Source organism: Leopardus geoffroyi, chromosome A1 (assembly GCF_018350155.1).
Source record: "Leopardus geoffroyi isolate Oge1 chromosome A1, O.geoffroyi_Oge1_pat1.0, whole genome shotgun sequence".
NCBI lineage: Eukaryota > Metazoa > Chordata > Mammalia > Carnivora > Felidae > Leopardus > Leopardus geoffroyi.
In genome coordinates this window covers 198015891-198038354 of record NC_059326.1, presented here as the reverse complement: position 1 = coordinate 198038354, position 22464 = coordinate 198015891, and the positions used below count along the sequence as shown (strand labels likewise).

The window sequence follows — 22464 nt, the reverse complement described above, 5'->3', positions numbered from 1 at the left end:
GTCAACTTAATAAGTGGTAGGAACCAACATATGAGGTATGTTGATGCTGGTGGATGTATGAAATCACTGTGAATTGTTCCTAAACAAAGAGGGAAGCATGAGAAGAAAAAAAAAAATGACAAATTCTTTTTTTCTTTTACCATGGGAAGGAAGCCTTTGTTTTTGATGCTTATCTACATATAAAGTGTGACTCAGTTTTGTAACTTTTCTTAGAAAATGTGAACTGCCAATTTGGGCACTCTGGAGAGCAGGAAATTTAACCTTGAACCCCATGTTCTGATCAATTAAAGGGGAGAGGAAAGAGAGCAATCCAGGAAGGTGAAAAGTTTGAAAATCAGATCATGAAAAGAGAATGCTAAGATTCTACTTTCAAAATTGTCCTGAAGGAATTGAAACAGACTTTTTTTTTTTTTGTTTTTTGTTTTCATTTTTGGGGTACTGGGAGACAAACCAGTTCCTATTATTGGTTATGAATTTTGTCTGCCATGTGACATGTGCTGCGTTTAGCAGGTTCCTTGTCAATAAAGATGATGAGATTTTACGTGACATTCCTTCAGGAATACTGTGGAAGAAGGCCTTTAGTGGGTTAGCTAGATCAGTAGTCCTCATCTTTTTTCTGAAACCCCAGGGTTTTGTTTGGGTTCAGGGTCTTTAGCGGAAGATTGATGGGTAGAACTCTGAGGCTCCCTTTTAGGTTTCACCAAGAGCAGCTGCTTCCAGTGGGTTTGCATAGTAAGATTTCCCAAAGATTTCAGATGGTGGAGGAAAGGTTCTGGTGTGTAAAAAGAAAAGCACTTAGATCCCTAGAGTCGTCTCTAACCCAAGCCTCTGGGAATTTGCAGTATTTGCACGTTGTTTCCCTGTCTTTCTTGCTAACTGTTGACGTTTGAGGTTACAGAACTACCAAGTAGGATGAAAGCAGTGTGGTGAGATTTAATTCATGAAGATCAACCTAATTGCATGCAGTAAATGCTCTGCTACAGAATGCTTATCAAAAATGAGGACGGTGATTTTTTTTTTAGTGTCTTGTCTTAGAATGTATATGTGCTTGTTAAAGTTTTAGAGATGAATTTAGACTTTGCATTTAGATAAAATCAAGATAACACTTGCTTTCGTAATTAAACTATCATGTGTTACAACAACACTAGTAAATGAGTCAGGGCCTTACTAAGAAGGATCTGGCAGATAAATGAGACCACAGGTTTTCTAGCATAGTGACGAGCACTAGATGGCCTGGCATTGCCTCCTGCTTCCACCCTTCCACGGCGGCAGGCTCTTCTGGTGTCCCATGTCTCTATTTCCTCGTGTGTAAAACAGGGAGAATAATCTCTCTCAGAGGGCTGTTTTAAGGATTAAATTAGTTAATACAAGTAAAACGCTTAGAAAAGTGCCTGACACACAGTAAGTGCTCAGTAAATATTTGCCATTATTGTTACTCCATTTATGTATCCGTCATGCATTTCGGTGAACGTTGAGTTCAATTCGTTCAGTAAATGTTCATTTTAGATCACTGCTAGTGGCTGACACTGACTCAAAGGTGAAATAAAGCGGTCTTGTTGCCTTCAAGGAGCTTTCGGTTTAAGTTGAGAAATGTTTACAGGGAATTACAGAACCATTTATAAGGTTTGGGGACCCAGGTGATTTGTTAGAGCAGGTGGTATTTGAGCTAGATCTTTCAGGAATGGATCGAATTTCAGAAAGTGAGGCCAGGGAAAGGTGTTCTGGGCAGAAGGAGCTAGAATGATTTTTGGCTTCAGATGCATTGGCAGTGGCAGATGACCAGGACATGGAGTAGGATAAAATTAAGAACAGGTGTCAGCCCTTGAAACATATTTACTAAGTTAGTCATTTACTAAGTTAGTAATTTAAAGTGGTTTAGCAGGAAAGTGGGGAGTTTAATTCACCAACAGTATTTTAGGATGAGTTGAGTGACTAAAGATGGGAATGTTAACTAGATTGCCGAGGCATGAAAAGGGATATCCTATTTGATGTCAGGAAGTCTGAGATCCTGGAGGGTGATGTTGTTTTGGAATAGTCAGTTGGAAATAGCAGTTATGTTCTATTGGGATATAATCCGATTATATTCTATTGGGAACCAAGTCCTAGATTTGAGAGGCACCTTGACAGAGTTCATACATACGCAGTTGAGCGCATTCTCTTGGAGGAAAGAGAGCTAAAAGCTGAAGTTTGGATTTTCCTCTTGCCTTTTCTAGAGGTTGCCAAAACAAAGCCACGGCATGCCATGAAGCGGAAACGGACAGCAGATAAGTCCACCAGTACCAGCGACCCTGTGATTGAGGATGACCATGTGCAGGTGAAGAAAAAAACCCTCGCTTAACTTTCAGTCTAGCCAAGGTCCTGAATAATGACTCCAGATTCCATCTTTATACATACAATTTTTTTGCCCTAAAAGAGAAGAAATTGGTAACAGCTGCTTCGTAGCTTGTGCCAGTGAAAACATTTAAGCTTTAAAAAAACATCTGCAGAAAGATACATCATTTAAAGTTTCTCTCTTTGTAGGTCCTCGTATTAAAATCCAAAAATCTTGTTGGAGTCACTATGACCAACTGTGGAATCACAGATCTAGTGCTAAAAGACTGTCCCAAGATGATGTTCATCCACGGTATGTCTTAAGGCCTGGGTCATACAAGAGCGTCAAGAATGAGTTTAAAGAATTAAGGACTCATAAATATTACAATAGCATTTCTTTATTTTTTCCAAGGAATCATTACGTCGGGTTATTTGTCATTCTGTCCTTGTTGTCATTCTCAGTTACTCCATAGTATTTGTGAGGGACCGTGTGCAGAGGCTTCTTCTTATAAAATAGCCTCTCCTCTGCTTTCCTCCAAATGGTAATTGTTACTTGATCTAACAGAGTAGATTAACAACATGTATGGGCTTCGGAGTCCGGTAGATCTCAGCTTGAGTCCTGTCCCTACCATTTGCCAAGCTGTAGGACATTGGACAGCTTTTGTGTTCATGTTCTGTGGGCACTGGTGACTGGGCCTGAGGTGCTTAACGGCTGTAGATTTGATTGACGTGGTTGATCATCACCTCAGTTCCTGGCATAATATCTTTAGTCCAGGCCCCACTTTTCTTCTCAGTCCGCGTGTTTCCAGTCCATCTTTACTTACGTACATATTTACCTCTGAACGAATAACAGGGTGTTAACTTGTGTGAGCTTTTATAATTTCAGATATATAGTATGTCCATTTTTCCATTTTCACTCAAAATTATAGTTTTGATATCTATCCGTGTGGAATTATGAAGCTATGACATGTTTGTTGCCTTGGACAAGTTCTATATTCTCTGTGTTCATCTTTTTCAATCTGTAAAGTGTGCATAATTATGCTTACCCTATAAACACATATTTGTGAGGATTAAGTGCAGTGATGTGTGTGCACATGTGTGTGTCTATGTGTATATGTACACGTACACGTAGTAGAGGGTCTGACCTCTAAAAGCTTACCAGGTGTTAATTTTTATTCTATGAGTATTGCAGTATTAGGGGCTTCCTTTTTTTTTTTTTTTTTTTGCACTTTTATGTTACTGGTAGTAAACAAAGCTAGGTGATCCTTACCAGTTTGTCATAAACGAGGAGAATCCCAGAAAGAAGAGATAAAACTAAGAAATAAACACTACCTCTCTCCTGAATTCTAGAAAACTCTAGACCCTATGTTCACCCTTAAGAGTGGTACTTTACTCCATTCCAGCCGATGAAGTTTTAGACTGTCTACTGAACGACTGTCTACTCGTAAAACACAGTAGGGGCACATCAAAAGCTCAGGGGTGATAACAGCAGGGCAACCCCGGCAGTGCTCCCCGCTCTGAGGTCTGGGAATCTTCCTCTCAGCCTTTGGACTCTGCTGCTTTTTGACCTCTCATTCGTTTCTCTCTTCATCTCTTGGAGAATCTGACTGACGCCTGACTCTGATGATTCATTCACCCCATATCTTCTCTAAAGGTGCACATTGAAACCTGTATCACCATCCCTTTCGCTCTCTTTTCCTCCTTTCCTGTCCCTTGCCCTGCTTGCCCTTCTTCCTGCCAGGTCACAGAAGGAGAAAATAAGCCAGAAAGGCAGAGACTTGGCTCAGCCCTCTGACATCAAGCTGGTTACAGAGAGGTGGGGACATCTGGGTCAAGGACATCATGAGGTGTCTTATTAAAGAAATCAAGTGTATCAGTTTGATAATGGTTTTATCTCTTCTGATTGTCTCTTGAATTGGACTAAGTTGAAGTCCATAGTAAAAATTGGATTAGAATGAACTTTGAGGTTAAAAATAGAGGAAAGGGATATTTTTCTGAAGTTGAGCATACTGTTGCAGTTAAATGTATTTATTATATAACAGTTATTTTTCTTTATAATCCTACACTTTACATGTTAAACAGGGAGAATATTTAATCGTGTTTTCAGGCCAGCATTTTTTTAAATATATTTTTTTAATGTTTGTTTATTTTTGAGAGAGAGGAGAGAGACAGCATGAGTGGGGGAGGAACAGAGAGAGGGAGACACAGATTCCGAAACAGGCTCCAGGCTGTCAGCTGTCAGCATAGAGCCTGGTGTGGGGCTTGAACTCACAGACTGTGAGATCGTGACCTGAGCCAAAGTCGGACGTTGAACCAACTGAGCCACCCAGACATCCCTCAGGCCAGCATTTTTAATAGAACTCTCTGCAGTGATGGAAATGTTCTGTATGTGTACTGTTTGATATGGTAACCACTGGCCACATGTGACTATTGAACATTCAAACTGTGGCTAATGCCTGATGAACTAAATTGTTAATCTTACTGCATTTTAGTTAATAGAAATTTAAAAAGCTACAGATGGCTAGTGGCTACCACATCGAACTATACAGCTTCAGACCAAAGTATCCAAATATTTTTGGGTCTTTTAAGGTTTTCTTTTTATACTTATGATAGGAATTGAAATCAACTCAGCTCATTTCCTGTGGGTGAATGTAAAATAATATATGGAAATTATTCTAGGTTTATTTGAACATTACCCATAAAATTTAACCGTTACCATCATTCATTCTTTTCAGTAAATCCTTTCTAAACAATTTGTATGGTTAAGCAGAGTCATTCTCTGGAATGTGGACTCCTCAAAGTAAAATCTTAGGAAAAAGTTCCTTCAGTGGGAGAGGGTGACCACCTTCTTTTGAACAGGGCAGAATCACATTTTCAAATCACTTTGATAACTGTTAGTTGTACTTTATGAGAGTACTTGACCTGTGTTAAAGATGTTCATGTCTGCGGCATCTTTTGCTAACATAAGTCTGCCCGGTCCTCCAAAGATCATTCCAAGTGGGCGGTACACTGACTGCTATATTACTTTGTACGACCTATTCATGGAGCTTATCGTTTCCATTTTGTAGCTACCAGGTGCAGGGTACTGAAACATTTAAAAGTAGAAAATGCACCAATCGTAAATCGATTTGACTACGCACAGTGCAAGAAACTGAATATGGATCAAGTACTAGACCAGATCCTACGGATGCCTCCTGAGAGAAACCGCATCATATACCTCCGCCCGATGCAGCAGGTAACGAGCTCTGCTCTTTTTTGAGGGATGTTGCAGTGATTTTTTTTTTTTTTTTTTTTTTTTTTTTTTTTTAAGTCTCCCACCTTTTTGGACTTGGGATTTAGTCATTGGCTCAACCCGTGGTCATGATTCTTTAGATTCTACACAGTTCTTTTAGCCATACTAGACCACCTTGCCAGTCTTCCTCATTAATGCTTCTCTGTTAGATTTTTGTGGGTTCTTACCAAGCGACAGGATGAGGTCAGTCGTTGAAGTACTTATTAAAAGTTGCTCGTTAAGAACACAGACTCTGGTTTCAGACCGCCTGATTCACATTCTCATTCACTGACAGGAAGCGGATTACTTAGCTGCTTTGCCTTAGTTTTTTCAGCTATACAATTAGACTAAAAACCTGCACTTACTGTGATAGTTAAATTAATATACGTAGTGTTAGAACAGTTGCATATAGTAAGCAATCCTTTGATAGCTCCTATCCTCCTTATTAATTTTTTCTTTTTATTGTATCTCTATGAGAAGATGGATGTTAGTTGAACCTATTATGTTAACATTTCACAGTATAGGTAAATCAGACTGTCCTGCTGTATGTCTTACATTATACAGTGATGTATGTCAGTTACTTCTCAGTAACACTGAGGGAGATAAAAAGTGCAAACATACGTAAGACTCTGCTTGGTGTGATGCCAAAATAAAGTTTAAAGGAAATAGTATATAATTGTTGTAGTCACTGTTTGAGCCTGGCCCCAAAAGATTCATTTCAACAAACACATCCTTTGTTTATAATTTTTGGGGGCTGAAAAATCCACAGGGCATCATCCTTCTCTCGAGAAGTTTGCCTTTCTGGTAGGAGTAGACACGTATGCCACTAAGATGGTAGGATGGGATTGCAGAAGAGAGATGGGGAAGAGGGCACTCCATGAGAAGAAAGCAAGTGAGTAAAGGCCACAAGGGGGGCAAGGAAATGTGTTCTGCCATTAGGGTTGGCAGTGGGCCAGTTTGGATAGAGGATAGAACGCTACACATCCGCAGCTCTGACCCAGCCAGTACCTACACCTGTGAAAGACATACTCCGAAGTGGATTCCTGGGGTCACTTACCTGCATCTGGATTCCTTGCTTTAGTGGGCATTTATATTAATATGACCATGAGATGGAAATCAGGGAGATTGCCAGGTAGAAAAATTTTGCTGAGCCCCACTCCCCACATGGCCAGCTGTGCTCGGGACTGAATGTGACTATTTGAATTTCAAATCTGCCCAAGATTTTAAAACTGAGGTCCCGAAGAAAGATTGTTCATGCTCTAAGGAGCTAGATTTCTAAGGTATTCACTTCCTTTGTCCAAAGCCCTCTCTGTGATGTCTTCCCCAGGTGGACACACTAACATTGGAACAGAAGCTCTTTAGTGGTCCCTACCCCTATCACATCTGTATTATCCACGAGTTCAGTAACCCTCCCAATGTCCGGAACAAAGTGCGTATCCGCAGCTGGATGGATACCATAGCAAACATCAATCAGTAAGTAATCTGTGGTTCCTGGAGGCCTTTTCAGTCATTGCCTATGGGAGGGGTTCCCAGAAACACAACCTAGTTGTTCTTTATTGTAAATGATACTTGTCTGGGCTTTTCAGGCATTGAAACATATGAAATATAACATGTAAAAAAAAACTGAGGGAAATGGGGACTTAAAAGCAGGCATGCGTATTTGTAACTTTATTTCTGAACTTAGAGAAAAATTGCAGGAACAGACTGTACGTATACATTTGACTTCATTCCTTTAGCCTTAGGGCATGGAAAAGAGATAAAATTAAAGATCTTAAAACTGTGACATTTTGTATCATCAGAAAATTAGACTTTTTATGCCTTTGTTATATAAATGTTTTATTAAGCACCTTACACAAACATTTGGTTAGAGAGTGGCTTTCTCTCTTTCCCCGATAGGATTTTGAAGCTAGTGAAGAAAGTAACTTTGAACTGACTAGATATGTTATCCTCTTCTAGTCTTCTGCTTCTGTTAGCTATTTAATACTTTGTTTGAGATGCTCCCTAGAATCTAGGCCTGATACAATTTTGACAGTCCTTTCTACCCCACACCCCAACATTATTTCCGGTTTTGTAATTTTTAATTTTTTTGTTGTTGTTGTTGCCTCCAGAGAGCTCATTAAGTACGAATTCTTCCCTGAAGCCACGCGAAGTGAGGATGATTTAAAGAAATACCCCAAGTACCCGTGGGGGAGAGAAATCTATACTTTAGAAGGTGAGCATTTACAAATGGCTGGGAAGCTAAATTAACTAGCTGGTTAACTAACTAGATGGAGAGACAGGTCCTAAGGAAGAGAGGAGTGGGAGCCTTATAGTTTGTCAAGGTGACGGGTGTTTTGACTGTCTGCAGGTAGCAGGGGCCAGATAAACCCTGCTCTCCCTGTGTGAGTCTTTGCCATCCCCCACCTAATCAGAAGCAGTGTCGAAACACAAAAGGTAGAAGAAAATTAAACTTGCTGTATAGTCTGAGAGTTGGAAGTGACTTTAGGGCACCTGTCTCAACTTCTTCATTTTATATAAAGAGAGGGAGAAAGCGAGGCTTTTCCCGGAACCAGAGGGTGACCAAGGTCACATGACCAAATAGCAGCAGAGCTAGAATTAGAATGGACCCTTCCTGGTCCAGCCCTTTTTTGCCCATCGTGAATGAAAGCACACTTTACATTGTGCTTACAGGGCACTACCGTGTTTGGCCCCGTCCTTACTGCCCCGGCCGCAGCGCTGTTAACGTGTCATCTTCTTTCAGGGGTTGTGGATGGAGCTCCGTATTCCATGATCTCTGACTTCCCTTGGTTGAGATCATTGCGGGCAGCAGAACCCAACAGCTTCGCCAGATATGACTTTGAAGACGATGAAGAAAGTAATTATGACCTGACTTGATTTGTATTCTCCAGTTTGAGTATATCCTGCTGTGTTAGATGCTTCATACTTCGTTTGAGTTAAAAGCAGTGTAGCCTGTAACTGCTTCCCGTATAATTGTTTTTATTTGCTTTTTGTTAGCGTTTGCTTCTCCCCCCGCAAACAGCAGCTCTAAATTTGTACAGTAATCAGTTGATTTACTAGGGATATATGAAGGTTGGCGGGCAGGAGTCCTTGAGACAGATTTTTCTAGCTAGATATTTTTATTACCTAAATGTTTATAATTTTCTTGCTCTTTATTAAGAGTTTGTCAACTATATTATCTTGAAATTGTTCCATTTATGCTAATTATATGAAAGGATCTTTTGAATATAGTTCTTCTCTGAGTGTTAGCACTCTTGAGTACCCATTTGTAGGAAGTTTTTAAAAAACATTTTAGAAGGAGGGGCGCCTGGGTGGCTCAGTCGGTTAAGCGTCCGACTTCGGCTCAGGTCATGAACCCACGGCTTGTGGGTTTGAGCCCTGCATCGGGCTCTGTGCTGATAGCTCAGAGTCTACTTCGAGTTCTGTGTCTCCCTCTCTCTCTGCCCCTCCCCTGCTCGCCCTCTGTGTCTCTCTCTCACATCTTCAATGTGTTTCAAATAAACATTGAAAAAAAAAAAAAAAAAATATATATATATATATATATATATATATATGAGATGAAGGAATAGATTTGAAAAACTACACGTACATGTATACATGACTTACCTGTCTGGTGCATTGTCAGCTTGGGCCTTTAATCATGCATGCTGTCTTGGGCACCAAACATGGCATGTCTGTAATAAGGGGACCCATTTCAAGAGCTGAACGTATTTCCGTCCCATCGCATTACAGGATATAGGCATATCTCATGGACCGGCTTAATCAGGGCCTTTCCAAATGATTCTGGTAATCTTACGTGTTTCCCCTTTACTTTCTAATTTCCAAGGCACCATCTATGCTCCTCGAAGGAAAGGGCAGCTGTCTGCAGACATCTGTATGGAAACAATAGGAGAGGAAATCTCGGAGATGCGTCAAATGAAGAAGGGTGTGTTTCAGCGAGTAGTGGCAATTTTTATCCACTATTGTGACGTCAATGGGGAGCCGGTTGAAGATGACTACATTTGACTGGTTCCTCCTACTCTCCAGGTATTCAGGCGGAAAGCCGCTGGGTGGCTCAGCTGCCGGCGAGTGCCACAGGGATTCAGGGCATGCAGTTTGGAAGCCCTGGCACATTTTGGTATATAGGAAATGTACAAGGAACACTGAAGTTGTATACAAAGATTTGTACATAAAGAAAACATACAAAGACAGTTCCTGAGTACCAACTTTATATCATATGTTTATACAATTTAATTTAAGAATTCATTTTAATGAAGGCAGATAATTGGAAAGAGTTCATTTCGTTCATTTTCGTTCATTTTTCCTGACTTAGTTCATAAAGTGTCACTTTTTGGCTGAGCCCCCAATTTACTATATTCTTGATAATCATTGTCATCCCCTTAAATCTGTGCCTTTTTCTTCTCGAGCAAAGCTGTTTGAGTAAATCTGTTGAAGAGTCTTTTTGTGTCTTGTGTGTTTTTGTGTTATGATTAAAACCAACTAAACCCAATAGTCAGAGGCAACTTTATGTTTGTGTACAAAATGGTGTTTTTTTTTTTTCCCCTTAGTATTATAGTTGCCGTATTTCTTAAAATGAAATAAAAAGATTCATGAGTTTAAAAAAAAAAAAAAAACTGAGTTTGAGGGGGGAAATGGAAGTTTCCAAAGCATTTCTAGTTATTTATTTCCACATTCAATTGTGTATATGCTTTATCTTGAATATAAAAATAAAAGTTTATTAAAAACTTTTTTCTGGCCTTGGATCTGAATCCCTCTTTTCAAAGAGTAGCAGCAGCTACTGTACAGAAAAGGAATGTGTGGATTTGTGTCTAAGATTTCAGCGTAATCCAGTTTCTCATCTCTTTTTTTCTAAAATTCAGTGGCTGCAAGATGTTCAACTCGAACTCTTACGTGACGGAACAGTGAGAAGAGCAGAATTTCCCCCAAATACCTCGTCACCATGAGATGGCCTTTCTCCTTTCGCAGGGGGAGAAATTACCCTAATTTGGCGGTGATACATGCAATATTATGTGTAGGGCCAGGGGTCAGGAGCACGAAAAGCTTTAAAGCGATACCTACGTTCGAGGGACAGTGTTGCCACTGGCTAGCTGAGTGACCTCAACAAAACGTTTAAACTGAAATTCTGTGGAAAAGTGTTGCCCACCCTCTCCGAGTGGCCATACGTGCTTCAGGTGTGTATGAGGTGTGAGGACTCTTAGAGACTGCCGAGGCCAACCTTTTTAACTTACAGGAGATTAACTGAAGCGCGGAGAGGGAAATTTTCTCACTTAATGGTCAAGTACCGGTTAAGGCACTTCAAGGGTCATTCCCATTGGGCTGCCTCCCTATCTATCATTAATGTCCACAGAAATATGTAGGGACGCCAGAAATTCACACACTGAAATAGTGGGAATGGTAATCAGTGTCTTTCGCCAGAGTTCTTTTTTGAAGACAAAATTCTGTTAACGCTGGGAAGAATGTCCAGTACGCCATTGAGTCAGCTTTTTATTACCTTGTATTTAACTCCACTAATCTCCCTTTTAACTAAAAGAGAGTGTTGTACTCTCCAGGTTAGAGGTGTGACCAGCAAAAAGCAGGAAACAAATTACAAAACAATCTAGATATTTCAAACTACTACAAAACCCTCAACACTTAGACTCCCAGCTACCCTGTTTTTTCAGGTGTAACCATAGTCACCAAATCACGGAAACGATGCTTAGAGGAGCCGCTAGAGGCCGCTGCTTTCTAACTTAGTGGTTTCTTACCGGCTCCTCTCCTCGCCCGCTGTTCGAGCAAGTGCAGCGGGAAGCGCTAAAATCCTTCTCAAGATACCCAGGTTGGAACAAATAAAAAAAGCAGCAGTCTTGGAAGAAGACGACGATAGTGACATTTGGTCAGTGTCTATGGAATGAAAGGCTGGATAGCGATTGCCCTAGATCAGGGGTCGGCACACTTTTCGCACAGGGCCAGATAGTAATTACCCGAGGCCCCACATGGCAGTTAGCCTGGTGTTGGAGCATGAAAGCAGCCACAGAGCCTGTGTCAACCAGTGGGCATGGCTGTGCTACGGTGAAACTTTATTTGCGGACACGGATTTGAATTTCCCACAGTTTTCACGTGTCACAGGATACCTTCTGTCTGCTGACCACTTTACAGAGTAAAAGCCATTCTTAGTTTACAGACCAGAGCATCTGGCCCCCGGGCCACACACCTGCCATAGACAACTGAGCTGCCCCGCCATCCATTCAATTGCTTGTCACCAGCTTGTGGTGCAGTGTCTTGGCACAGCTTTAAAAGGCTTTAAGAAACGTTTCTTGGACGGATGACTGCATTAATGTCGGTGCTCGAGACCATCGTGTCTCTCCTCCAGTGCGGCCGGATGCAGGCCCTAACGGTCTCTGTAAATCACAGCTGGCACACAGCTCTTACGGGGACTTCACCGGGGGATCCAAGGATGTGGATGCAAATTCTAACCCCCTCAAATGACCGTCAAGTGACCTGGAGATGGTCACAGCCTCTACCCTGGAGCCTCGGATAAACGCGCCCACCCCCAGGGCACCTGTGAAGGTGCAGCGAGAGCCTCCAGAAACCGCCAAGTGTGAGGCAAGTGGACATAGTATCGCTTCCACTGTAATTCCCTTTATTATGAAAGGGGTTCTTTTTTTAGTGATCTTCACCTTCTGTTCCTTCGACCATATTCCAGGGTGATAGGAAACAGAACTGGTGAGGCCATTAAGGAAATACTGGTCCTATGAAAGCATTTTTAAGAGCATTTACCAAGGGCTTTCCGTGCATCCTCATTCTGACTTTCAGTGTGGCTGATCATTATGTCCCCTGCTTTACTGTTGGGGAAATTAGGGTTTAGCGGGTTAAATATCTTGCTCAAAGGCACGCGTCTAGGAAGTGGTGAAAGCAGGATGCTGTCAGTCTGCCTCCAAAGTCTGTGCAACTTGGGCAGAGTGTCTCAGTCCCTGGAAGGGAGGCTTGGCTAAAGCCCAGGCAGGGGCTGGCCTCCTCCCGCAGGCAAGCTGCCCCTTAAACTTGAACCCATTCCAGCTGACCTTCATATGCTTAGCACAGTCCCAGGAAAACAGAGGCTGCTGATTTTGATGCGGGCCTCAGGTGCCCCACTCAGACACGGAATACGGCCAGACGGTGACGGAATCAACACCGCAGGCCGTGTGGCATCCGTATGGCACGCACACAGCAACTAAAAAGAACCAAGAATCACATGTGTTGATGTGAAACGACGCTTCCGGTGTCCCGAAAGAAAAGCTGAGTTGCAGATCATGATACACAAGCATTATTTATGTAGAAGAACAAAACAAGACCATAGATTTTTATCTGTACATTTATACATATGTGGATACACAGGACACGTCCGTGAGTTACATAAGCCAGATAGAAGAGCGGATACTTCTTGGGAGGGGAGGGGGATTGAGCTGGAGTCCAGGGGCATTTTGCTGTATCTGTAGTTAGAACTCCTTATAAAGGGAATGGACTGCATAAATACATTATGTGTGTAACCCATCATTTATGTTGTCTAAAAATATATAATTTGTATATTTAGAAACACACGTGAAGAAGGGGAGGAAGAAAGCACTCTTTTAGAATGGAGTGGTCCAAAGTGTTTCAGCCCTGACTCCTGTGTCCTTGGGCAAATCACCTTCCCTGACAGTCGGTTTCCTTTTCTATAAAATGCTGTCAGTAATCCCTCCCCGCTGGTTGCTGTGAGAGGCCCAGGGACCTCACTGGGAAAATGCCGAGAAACTTGTAAAGTGCCTGCAGTGGTGAGCTCTGGGGACAGAGGAGCCTGTCCAGATAGCGTTCCAGGCTCCAACTTAGCGTTCCAGGCTCCAACTACAGATTTGGCAAAGTCAAGCTGCCTTCCGCCGGAGCCATGCCTGGAGGGTCTGAGATACAAAAGCCAAATGCTCTCTTTGGCTCACTTACCTCGTTCTCAGGGCCCGCCGCTGGCTTTTCCGTAGCCCGGGCGGCAGGGGAGTTACCGCAAAGAGGGGGAGAGATCAGCGCAGGAGGGCCTTTCCTCCCCGACCAGCGGTCTGCCAGATCCCTCCCAGGTTTAAAGACAGAAATTGAGGCTCAGAGAGTGAAAGGGAACCAAAGAAGACACCAGAGCGAGTGCCAGGCAGGGCGGCACACAGGAACAGTAAGTCCCGATGCCTCTCCAGGCCCCAGGCTGAGGCTCAAAGGAACTTCCCATCAACAGGAAGGCAGGGGCCGTCCTTGCTTGCTCACTTCTCTTCCAGCATCTGGCCAGCCGGCAGGGGACAGTGGAGTGAGTTCACCCCGGTAAGGGACGAGGGGCCCCTGGTTGGGACTGCGGGCTCGACCATCACGTAGCCCCGGGGGGGCGCTCCCCAGATGCACACTTTTGGCCCAGGCTATTCACCAGACCCGGGCTATTCACCAGACCTCAGCTGAGGTCGCTCTGCTGCAAAGCCGGAGAATTTTGGGTACTTCTTGAAAGGATTTTATGAGGATTAAGTGAGATAATCCCCATAAAGCCCTTAACACAGAGCCTAGCAGAAAGGAGCTCAGTAAATGTTAGCTTCTCTTATTGCTACATTATTATTATTAACTATTTTCTGGGGTGAGCTAAAAAAAGAGGGGAAGGGAAAGGAAAAACTGAATCACATATAATAGCCATTAAAAGTATCATCAGTTTCATGGGGCGCCTGGGTGGCTCCGTCGGTTAAGCGTACCATTCTTGGTTTTGGCTCAGGTCACGGTCTCAGGGTTTCGAGAGTTCAAGCCCCGTGTTGGGCTCTGCGTTGGCAGCATAGAGCCTGCTTGAGATTCTCTCTCTCCCTCTCTCTCTGCCCCTCGCCCACTCTCTCTCTCTCTCTCTCTCTCTCAAAATACATAAACTTAATAAAAAAAATTTTTTTTAATATCATCAGTTTCACTTCTCTCTATGGTCCCAAAAGGTATCGAATGCCACTCGTGATTAGCGACATCCACTCGTAAAGTTTGGAAGTTGCCCTCTGGGGACTTCTCTCACAGTCCTTCCCAGCTGCAAGAGTCCCTGGTGGGGTGGGCCCACCCACCCTCCAGTGCTCAGTCAGGTCCTTTCAAACAAGGAAAGCACTTGGCTTAAGTTAGAACTTAAAACTTTGCTTTGTGTTCATTTCTCTATCTCTTTGCCTGCTTTCTATTTATGGCAAGTCATACTGGTGTTCTAGTCTGGAACTAATACGTTTCTTCTGAAATGAGTTTATCTAAGTGAACACTTGAATTGACTTAAAGGAAAATATTAAGCAAATCGCAGTACAGGCAGGACACATATTTGGGGAGAATCCTAACAGTGGCCCTTGGATGACCCGTGTTGGAACGCTCCCAACAATCCTAGCGGCTCTGAGAGTTTCGCCATTTTGTGGATGAGACCAGTGAGGCAAGAGCTGGTTAAAGCCCAAAGCAGCACACTGTCCCGAACCCAGGCCTTGAAATCCATCCCTGATTTGTTTAAATTTAAGCCAGATACTCGGCCTCAGTTTTCTAGACTGAATGGAAAAGAGATTGCAGAGCATGGCTAGAAAAGGTAAATGCATTCATGAGTCTTTTCCCCCCAAACATAGCTGTTACAAGGAAGGACATTGACCAGAGTAATAAACAGAAAATCAGCACTGATCTCTCTCCAGAGAGAGGCACAACAACACAGCACCAAGAAGACGTTACTTTTGTTCTTACTCCAAGACGACATGAAAGGCAATTTAGTTATAGCCCCTCCCGGAGGCCCTCCCTCACCCACCCTATGCCCACCCCTCATTTCCCAGGCCGACAGCAACTGGCTCCCGGACACAGCAAATGAGCAGCCAGTGGAAATGTTGGTAAGATGGGAAGGGGAGATCTCAGAAAGAATGGGTTTTTCTACAAATACTACTTGGGGGCCAGTTGAAGAAGTTGGTTTTGATCTCTTTTGCTTTCCAGCTGCTGACCATGAGCTGGAAGGGGAGCCCCGGGGCTTCTACCTGGACAGTCCTGTGAGCTGGAGAGTCAAGCTGAGAAGAAGCACAGGTAAAGCCCCTTTATCTCAGGCACGGGGTAGTCTGGTTACAATGGCCGTCCCCACCGTAACTGTCCAGACCAAACTGGCAGATGTGGCCACGGGCGTATGCCCTTCTCCCCAGAAGCATCTCTTGACACTTCAAGTTTCCTGGAAGAAGGTGGTCTTCTCAGAGAAGACAGCAGAATACGTCTTCTCCTGCCTTGGACGGGCTCTACGTCTCCTTCTCAGTCTTCCATAAACATGCTTTATTACCTGGATTCCCAGGAGCCAGACATTTAAATAACGCCAGGCTAGCAGCTGTCCAGACAGAGCACATGTCCCTGTCCTGTAAACCTCCAATGTGGCTGTTGGGCGCATTGCCCACATCATCCCAGCCTTGGTCCAAAGACATAGCAAAGTTGGCTTATGAGGCCTCCTCTGCAAAGGAGATTATCTTTTTGACAATGGCAAGGGCTTCTATTTCCTCAACCATTGTCTTTTTTTTTTTTAACTGGTCTGGGGTGCTAATGACCTCTACAGACTGAGACGCCTGTCATGGGCTGACCCACAGAAGCATATCCAGAAGGTCCAAAAGATAATGGCCTGATGATATGATAAGATTTCATTTTCCTGCATATGATATAATCTGAAGATCCCTGTCGAATCCCTGTCGAAACCATTTAATATGGTAGACCTAACGGCAAGAAATAATATGTTACACAAGCAGACAAGCTTGTGAAGCTCCTGGGAAAAGAAGCATTTCATAGAGAAGAAATCCTACCGTATTTATGCATGTGCATATGCATATATGTATTAAATAGTAGATACTATCATCTTCGGGGGCATTAAACAAAGCTTACCAGCTGCCTCAAAGCACTAAGCCTCTTCCTCCTCATGATGATCTCTTAGTCTTTCCCTAAGGAGTTCTTTGTGCTTTGAGATCAGCGACCTCATTCAGAGAGCGTCTGAAGCCCTCTGGACCCCCGAATTCACTCAGCTCTGCCTTTTCATTGAAAAAGTACAGAAAGAATACGCAACTGCAAGGAGGTCTGTTAGTCCTCTCTGGGAGGGTCCCGTAAGTGGGGTGACCAGCCAGCCTACTTTACCTGGAACTGAGGGATCTCCTGGGATATGGGACTTGTAGTGCAAAAGCCAGGTGTCTAACCATCCTTCCCACCATATCTGGGCCCAAAGAAAAGAGGAATATCAGGTATGTTCTGCTTTCATGGATAAAATAGGTGATAAGGAGGCAATTGTGGGATCACTTAGGAAGGAAAGTAGGGTCAACAGACCAAGCACAAGGGCAAGGAGAACTGGTGAGGCTAGAAACTTCGGGCACATCTTTATCTTGTAAACTCCCTCCCGCCACCCCCACCCCCACCACTGCCACCCCCACCCGCATTGCCTCTTCCTGGGCTGGGTCCCTAAGGACCGGCAGGGGATCCTTTCAATAGAATTGTTATCAGCAGTCAAAAGAAAGGCAACTGGAAAAAATTTGCCCTCCAGAGTCTCAATCTGGGGGGATAATTCACCCCAAGATAAAATGATTTGCTGGTAGCCTTGACATCGGGGTCATCATCTCTTTAGGAGCTTGGAGGAAGTGAGACACTGAAAAAGATGTAGAAAAATGTAGTCCCAGCAGCCTCCCAGGCAGGGGGGTCAGTGAGTTTTCCCAAGAAAGTAAGCTGCTCTGTGATTATCTCTTGGCCCAAAGTGCCCAGCCCGAGACCAAGCACTGCCTCAGCACAGGGTCTTGAACGCTCCTAACAGGTGTCTTATTGGAGCAACTTTGTTTCCTTGGAAAATCTGAGTTGTAAGACCATCCTCAATCGGCATTCTTGGTAAAGGTGCAGTGCTTTTCCCCATTGTCATGGAAGGAAAGTGAATCAAGATTCATTCCACATGACCTCAAAGCCAGTATGCCAATGAGAAAATGTCATCTTGAAGCACACATATAAATTAGACCAGCTGTAAAGATGCCTTTGGGTAATGGATCCAAAATCAACACCTGAGCAGTTTCCAAATCTCTCCCCAAGAAAAAAGTAAAGAGGAATGTGCATGTCTCCCAACCAGAAAACATTGATGTTTCAATTGTCAGCACTTGAAACAGTGCTTCCAGACAGGCATCTTGGCCTTGGTACCAACTTGGCTTCATTACAAAAGCCTTGATTAATTCACCCACCAAAGCATGTCCAGAAGAGTGCACATGTCACAGTGGAGAAGAAATTGGGAGCTGCTTAGCTTAGAGAGAAGACTTGAAAGGGTGGGTGGATGGCAGATCAGTATCTCCCAATATCCAAGGGCTCTCGAGGGGAACAGGGAGCTAAGCCGCATGGGCCCAGATGGAAGATAGAGCAGAGACAAGATTGCGTTCCAACAAAGGGGAAAACTTTCTTATAATTAAAACTTCCCTGTAATAGAAGGAACTGCATTAGGAGGTAGTGAGCTCCCATCCCTGAAGGTGTGCAAGCAGAGTTCTGACCAACGTCCAGGGATACTATGGAAGAGGCTACTCCTGTGTTGGATTGGAGGCCAGATCTGATGATGCCTGCTGGAAGAGGCTACTCTTGTGTTGGACTGGAGGCTGGATCTGAGGATGCCTGAAGTCCCTTCTCAGCTCTGAGATTCTCCATACTCTGGCTTTGGGGCCTGTCCAACACTGTGCTCCATGTACCTTCCCTGGGCCCTCAGCCCTACTGCTTCGTGCCTCACTGGTGGTGATGAGGGTCAGGAGAGATGCCAGGGTGTCCTGTTCATGCAGACACGAATGGGAATGAATGGCTTAGTCATGAGCCACGTTCTCAATCAGAAGCATGATTCCAAGGATTCTGGGTCATTGTGTATGGGCAATTTCTCAAGTTCCTGGTGGTGTCCACTGTGCAGAACTGTGTACCTAGGGAGGAAGGAAGGAAAGCATGAGAATTCAACAGGCATCCTTCAAAGGCACCAAAGAGAGTACTCTCACCACTGTGACTCCCTTTCTACTGCATGGTTCTGAGAGCATGGTGAGGTAGGGCTGGGCATGGGGGTACTTCAGTAGGCGGGAAGTCCAAAGAACTTCATCCAAAAGTGAGGAACTGGAGGCCTGGAGGAAATGACAGGCCCAGGATTACCCCAAGAGTGAGTGCCAGGTCTTGGACTGGAACCCAGTTTTCTTTCCTCCCAACAAAGCCTAAGTCTCTTGTTACTCATCAAAACGGACTCTGTGTGAATACGCCAAGTTTCCTCCACGAGGAAGGTTCTGGATTAGAAGTATCAAAGCGCTGAGATTTGTAAACCACTCAGTCTGAAAGACACTATACCCGTTATTGTTTCTTTGATTCCTTTTGGTGACCTTTGGAAGAGTCAATCGGCTGATGAATCAAACAGCAGGCTGACTCTAAGCATCATGGTGAAATTTACACTGCCGTATCACACAATTGCACACATCTGTTAATTGCCTTTAAATCAATCTCAATTGCAAGTGGGTCATATCATCAGTAACCCAGATCCCAGCCTCTGGCAGTTATTCTTAATGAAATTTCCGGAGAGTTTCGGAGCACTACCACCACTTGTTTCCCTAAGGCCAACGTTAAGCCTATTCAGCGGGACAAATAAACACACCGGTCAGTCATTTGGCATATGCTGATGATCAACGTGGTGGTGGCTTCTGATGAATTGCATTAATTCTGAGTTTGCCTTGAATCGTAATAAATTGTGGCTGACCTGCACGGATGGACTGGTACTGTACTAAACCCTCTCCGCGCATTACCTTATTCAATCTTCACAACAGAAGATAGTATTGCACTCGTTTTTCGGTTGAGCAAATGACACAGAGATCCAGTGACTTGCCCAAGAGAATAAAGGGAACATGTGAAGAGAAAGTCAATCAAATTTCTGTCTGTCTGATGCCAACCCCCACGTTCTCACACAGCCCGTGGACCAGGTATGAATTTAGAATAGTGGGTCCCCTCCGGGACAATTTGGAGCCATTTTTCGTTGTCATGGCTGGGGCACCTAGTAGGTAGAGACCGAGATGCTGCTACACGTTGTGCAACTCATAGCACAGTGTCCCGCAGCAGTTACCTGGCCCCAAATGTCAACAGTGCCAAGACTAAGAAACCCTGATCTAGAAGAAAAAGTCCTCTTAGCTGGCTAAAAAGCACATGTTAGCGGAGGGACACAGACAAGGTGAAAGCATGAGTCCGAGATCTCACAGAACTGTCCACTGTGGCTGCTGCTGGTCTTGAAAGCGAGTGGAGGGGATGCGGCTTGAAAACCACAAGCACCTGCTAGAGGAGTGTGGAGAAGAACAAAGTGGAAAAGACTACAGAAAGGAAGATCGTGCAGTCTTAATGAGGGTGAGCAGGGAAGGTCCCGGAGAGAGGTATGTGACTAGAGACTTCAGGGAAGTTAGTGTTCCAGCTACTGAGTCATTAATGCTCAGCCTAGAAACCACTCCTCTATGCTTGGCTTCGGAAGAATGCTGCAAACCGAGAATCAGTTTCCTACGCTGGCTCCAATCAGGCTTCTCCAGCAGGGGGCGCTGCAGGAGGGTGGGGGCTGGAAACAAGGAAAAGGGCCGCCGCCCCCCCTGTGGCCACCATCCCCTTTCTCAGTCTTTCCAACTCCTGCATAACCGGCTTTGCGGCAGCGCCCGCAGAGACATGAGCCCCAGCTGGCCAGCGTCTCCTCCTTGGAGGTCGGTCTACATCTCTGTTCTGTGAGGTCCCTCCTCTGCGTTCCTATGTTTTGTGTGTTTGTTGGTTGCCTTGTTCTCTCAGCCCTAGAAGTTGCTTCGGACAGAGCTCACATCAGTGAGGAAGATGTGCACCAAGCACCATTTTCTATAATCACACGCATTGTTCCATTTGTATCCTTCGCTCTTCACAGCCCCGAGCGGTACCCGCTGTCGTCGAGCCTATTTTATGGATGAGACAACTGAGACTCAGAGAAGGTAAGCAATTGATACGAGGCCCCCAGGGTCCGCGAGGCCCACACTCTTCACCTCAAAACGCACTCCTGAACCCCTGCCCTATTTGCAGTCAATGGGTCGCTTTCACAGGCGATCCATGGCACCTCCTCCTACACCAAGTTCACATGAAGAAAGTGTCCTGGTTGAAAAGCCAAACTGATACATCTGACCGTGTTAGCAAACGTGCTTTCAGGGAACACAGGCACGCGTCTGCGGCAGCCTTTCACACACCTCTCCTCAGTGTCTGTGTCTCGCGTGCTAATGAGCAAGTTGTCCAGGAAGGACCAGAAAGGAGGTGTGGAACTGGAGTGGATACTCTGAGCGGAGATTCCCTTTATCCGGAGCATAGCTGGAAGCCAGCAGCTTGTATCAGACATGGGGGGAGGCAGAAGGGCACGCTCTCTAGTTACAACACATGGTGGGGGATATTGTTTACCATGCCATGGTGGCTGGTACACACAGGATGGAGGAACTGGTCTGAGATCTCGGTGGCAGGACTCTAGGAGAGGCACTGGGTCTCCAATGGAGTCTGGCCTGCAGAGGCTGGGTGTGCATTCCTGGGCTTAGGTATGGATCTTCACCTCGGTGTTTTTCACTTTCCTAGTAAATAGCAGGTATTTAAGCAGATCTGGGTTCACCTGAATGGCCACCTTATAAACTCACACCGCTTTGTGAATTCAGGTCATTTACATCAGGTCCACCCAGATGTCACGGTGACAGGGGCCAACTTTATACAGTGTTTCTGAGGAGGATGCATGAGCTCCCAGCAGTCTATAAGCACCTTCAGGGGGATCGACGCATCCTCGACTTGAGGAATACTGGGGAAAAGGAAACACACGATACTGCAGACAAACAGAACAGCATTCAAACCCTGACTCTACCATCTACTGGTTCTGTGACCCGGTCACTTAGATCAATTCCATCTACTCCACAGCTTCTTTGTGGTAATAACATCAACATCTGTAACGGGCTTAGCAAAGGGCTCTACCCACAGAAGATCCACTGTTAAGGAAACCGCGGCTCAGAAAGTGTGACTTTCCCAGGGTCAGAGAAGTAGTTACGTACGGAATGGTTAAGAATACAGACTCTTAATGCCTGGCTAAATCCTGGCTCTGACACTCACTAACTCTGTGAATTACTGCCAATGTTCTGGGTTGTTGCGTGAGAAGAGGTAACGCACACAAAATGCTTATTGGAATGGTGACAGTCAAGCAATAAGCACTTTATAAATGTTTATTAGTACTGTTGCTACTTGATGTTGGACGTAGAACTTGAACCCAGTACTGGATTGCCAATTCGGTGCAGAAATCCATCCTTTAGTAATTGATCAGACATTTGTTCACTTAGCAATTGATCACGGGGCTGAAAGAAACCTTCATGAAGACTTTATATCAGCTTCCTAGTGCTTTTGTACAAATTACCACCAACCATTACCACGCATCTGTCAGAGTGGTAAATGTCTGTCAGTTCTGTTTGCTGTAAGATCTTACTCGCCATTTTTGCAGCTGTGCTGATGGAAAGCAAACCCTAGAGGTGTGGGTGTACCTGGGCAGTTTCAAGTCCAGATGAAAAAACTCGCTGCCGTTTCCCAAGCAACAGCAAGGCAGGAGGCAGCTCCCTTCAAGCTGGGTTGCTTCCCCCCTTAGCATTAATTTACTCAAACATGATGGGAGCCACATTAGGTTTGGTAATTACCTGAGTCTACAATTCATTCACTGAGCAATTAGCCTCGCACTTAGAGCAGCCTGGATGCAATAATTAGCCGCATAATAATAGCCCCCTCTGCCTGCCCAGCCTGGCAGTATAAGGAAATGATTAGACTTTATTACACATTACCCCAGCCCTCCCCCACAAGGCAGTGCCCAGATGGGGGTGCCTGCAAGATGTTTTAATTATTAAAATATAAGGTACATGGGTTTCAAGATATTCAACTCTAAAGCAGAG

General features: G+C 44.4%; 2 protein-coding genes across 10 annotated transcripts in view; one reads left to right on the top strand and one right to left on the bottom strand.

Moving 5' to 3' along the window:
* The window catches only part of FBXO38 (F-box protein 38), a 56330-nt gene extending 46314 nt beyond the window's left edge, over positions 1–10016 (top strand). For all 9 annotated transcript variants that reach the window (XM_045437927.1, XM_045437902.1, XM_045437866.1 and 6 more), the window contains 7 exons: positions 2214–2314; positions 2521–2623; positions 5379–5545; positions 6909–7054; positions 7690–7793; positions 8322–8435; positions 9405–10016. In XM_045437927.1, coding sequence (XP_045293883.1) covers positions 2214–2314; positions 2521–2623; positions 5379–5545; positions 6909–7054; positions 7690–7793; positions 8322–8435; positions 9405–9583 — 914 coding nt within the window. In that variant the 3' untranslated portion in view covers positions 9584–10016. The remainder of the gene's footprint in view (positions 1–2213; positions 2315–2520; positions 2624–5378; positions 5546–6908; positions 7055–7689; positions 7794–8321; positions 8436–9404) is intronic.
* A 6951-nt stretch (positions 10017–16967) lies between these two features.
* HTR4 (5-hydroxytryptamine receptor 4) overlaps positions 16968–22464 on the bottom strand; it is a 176432-nt gene continuing 170935 nt past the window's right edge. The window contains exon 7 of the mRNA XM_045437852.1: positions 16968–18459. Within this exon, the coding sequence (XP_045293808.1) occupies positions 18372–18459 (88 nt within the window). The 3' untranslated portion in view covers positions 16968–18371. The remainder of the gene's footprint in view (positions 18460–22464) is intronic.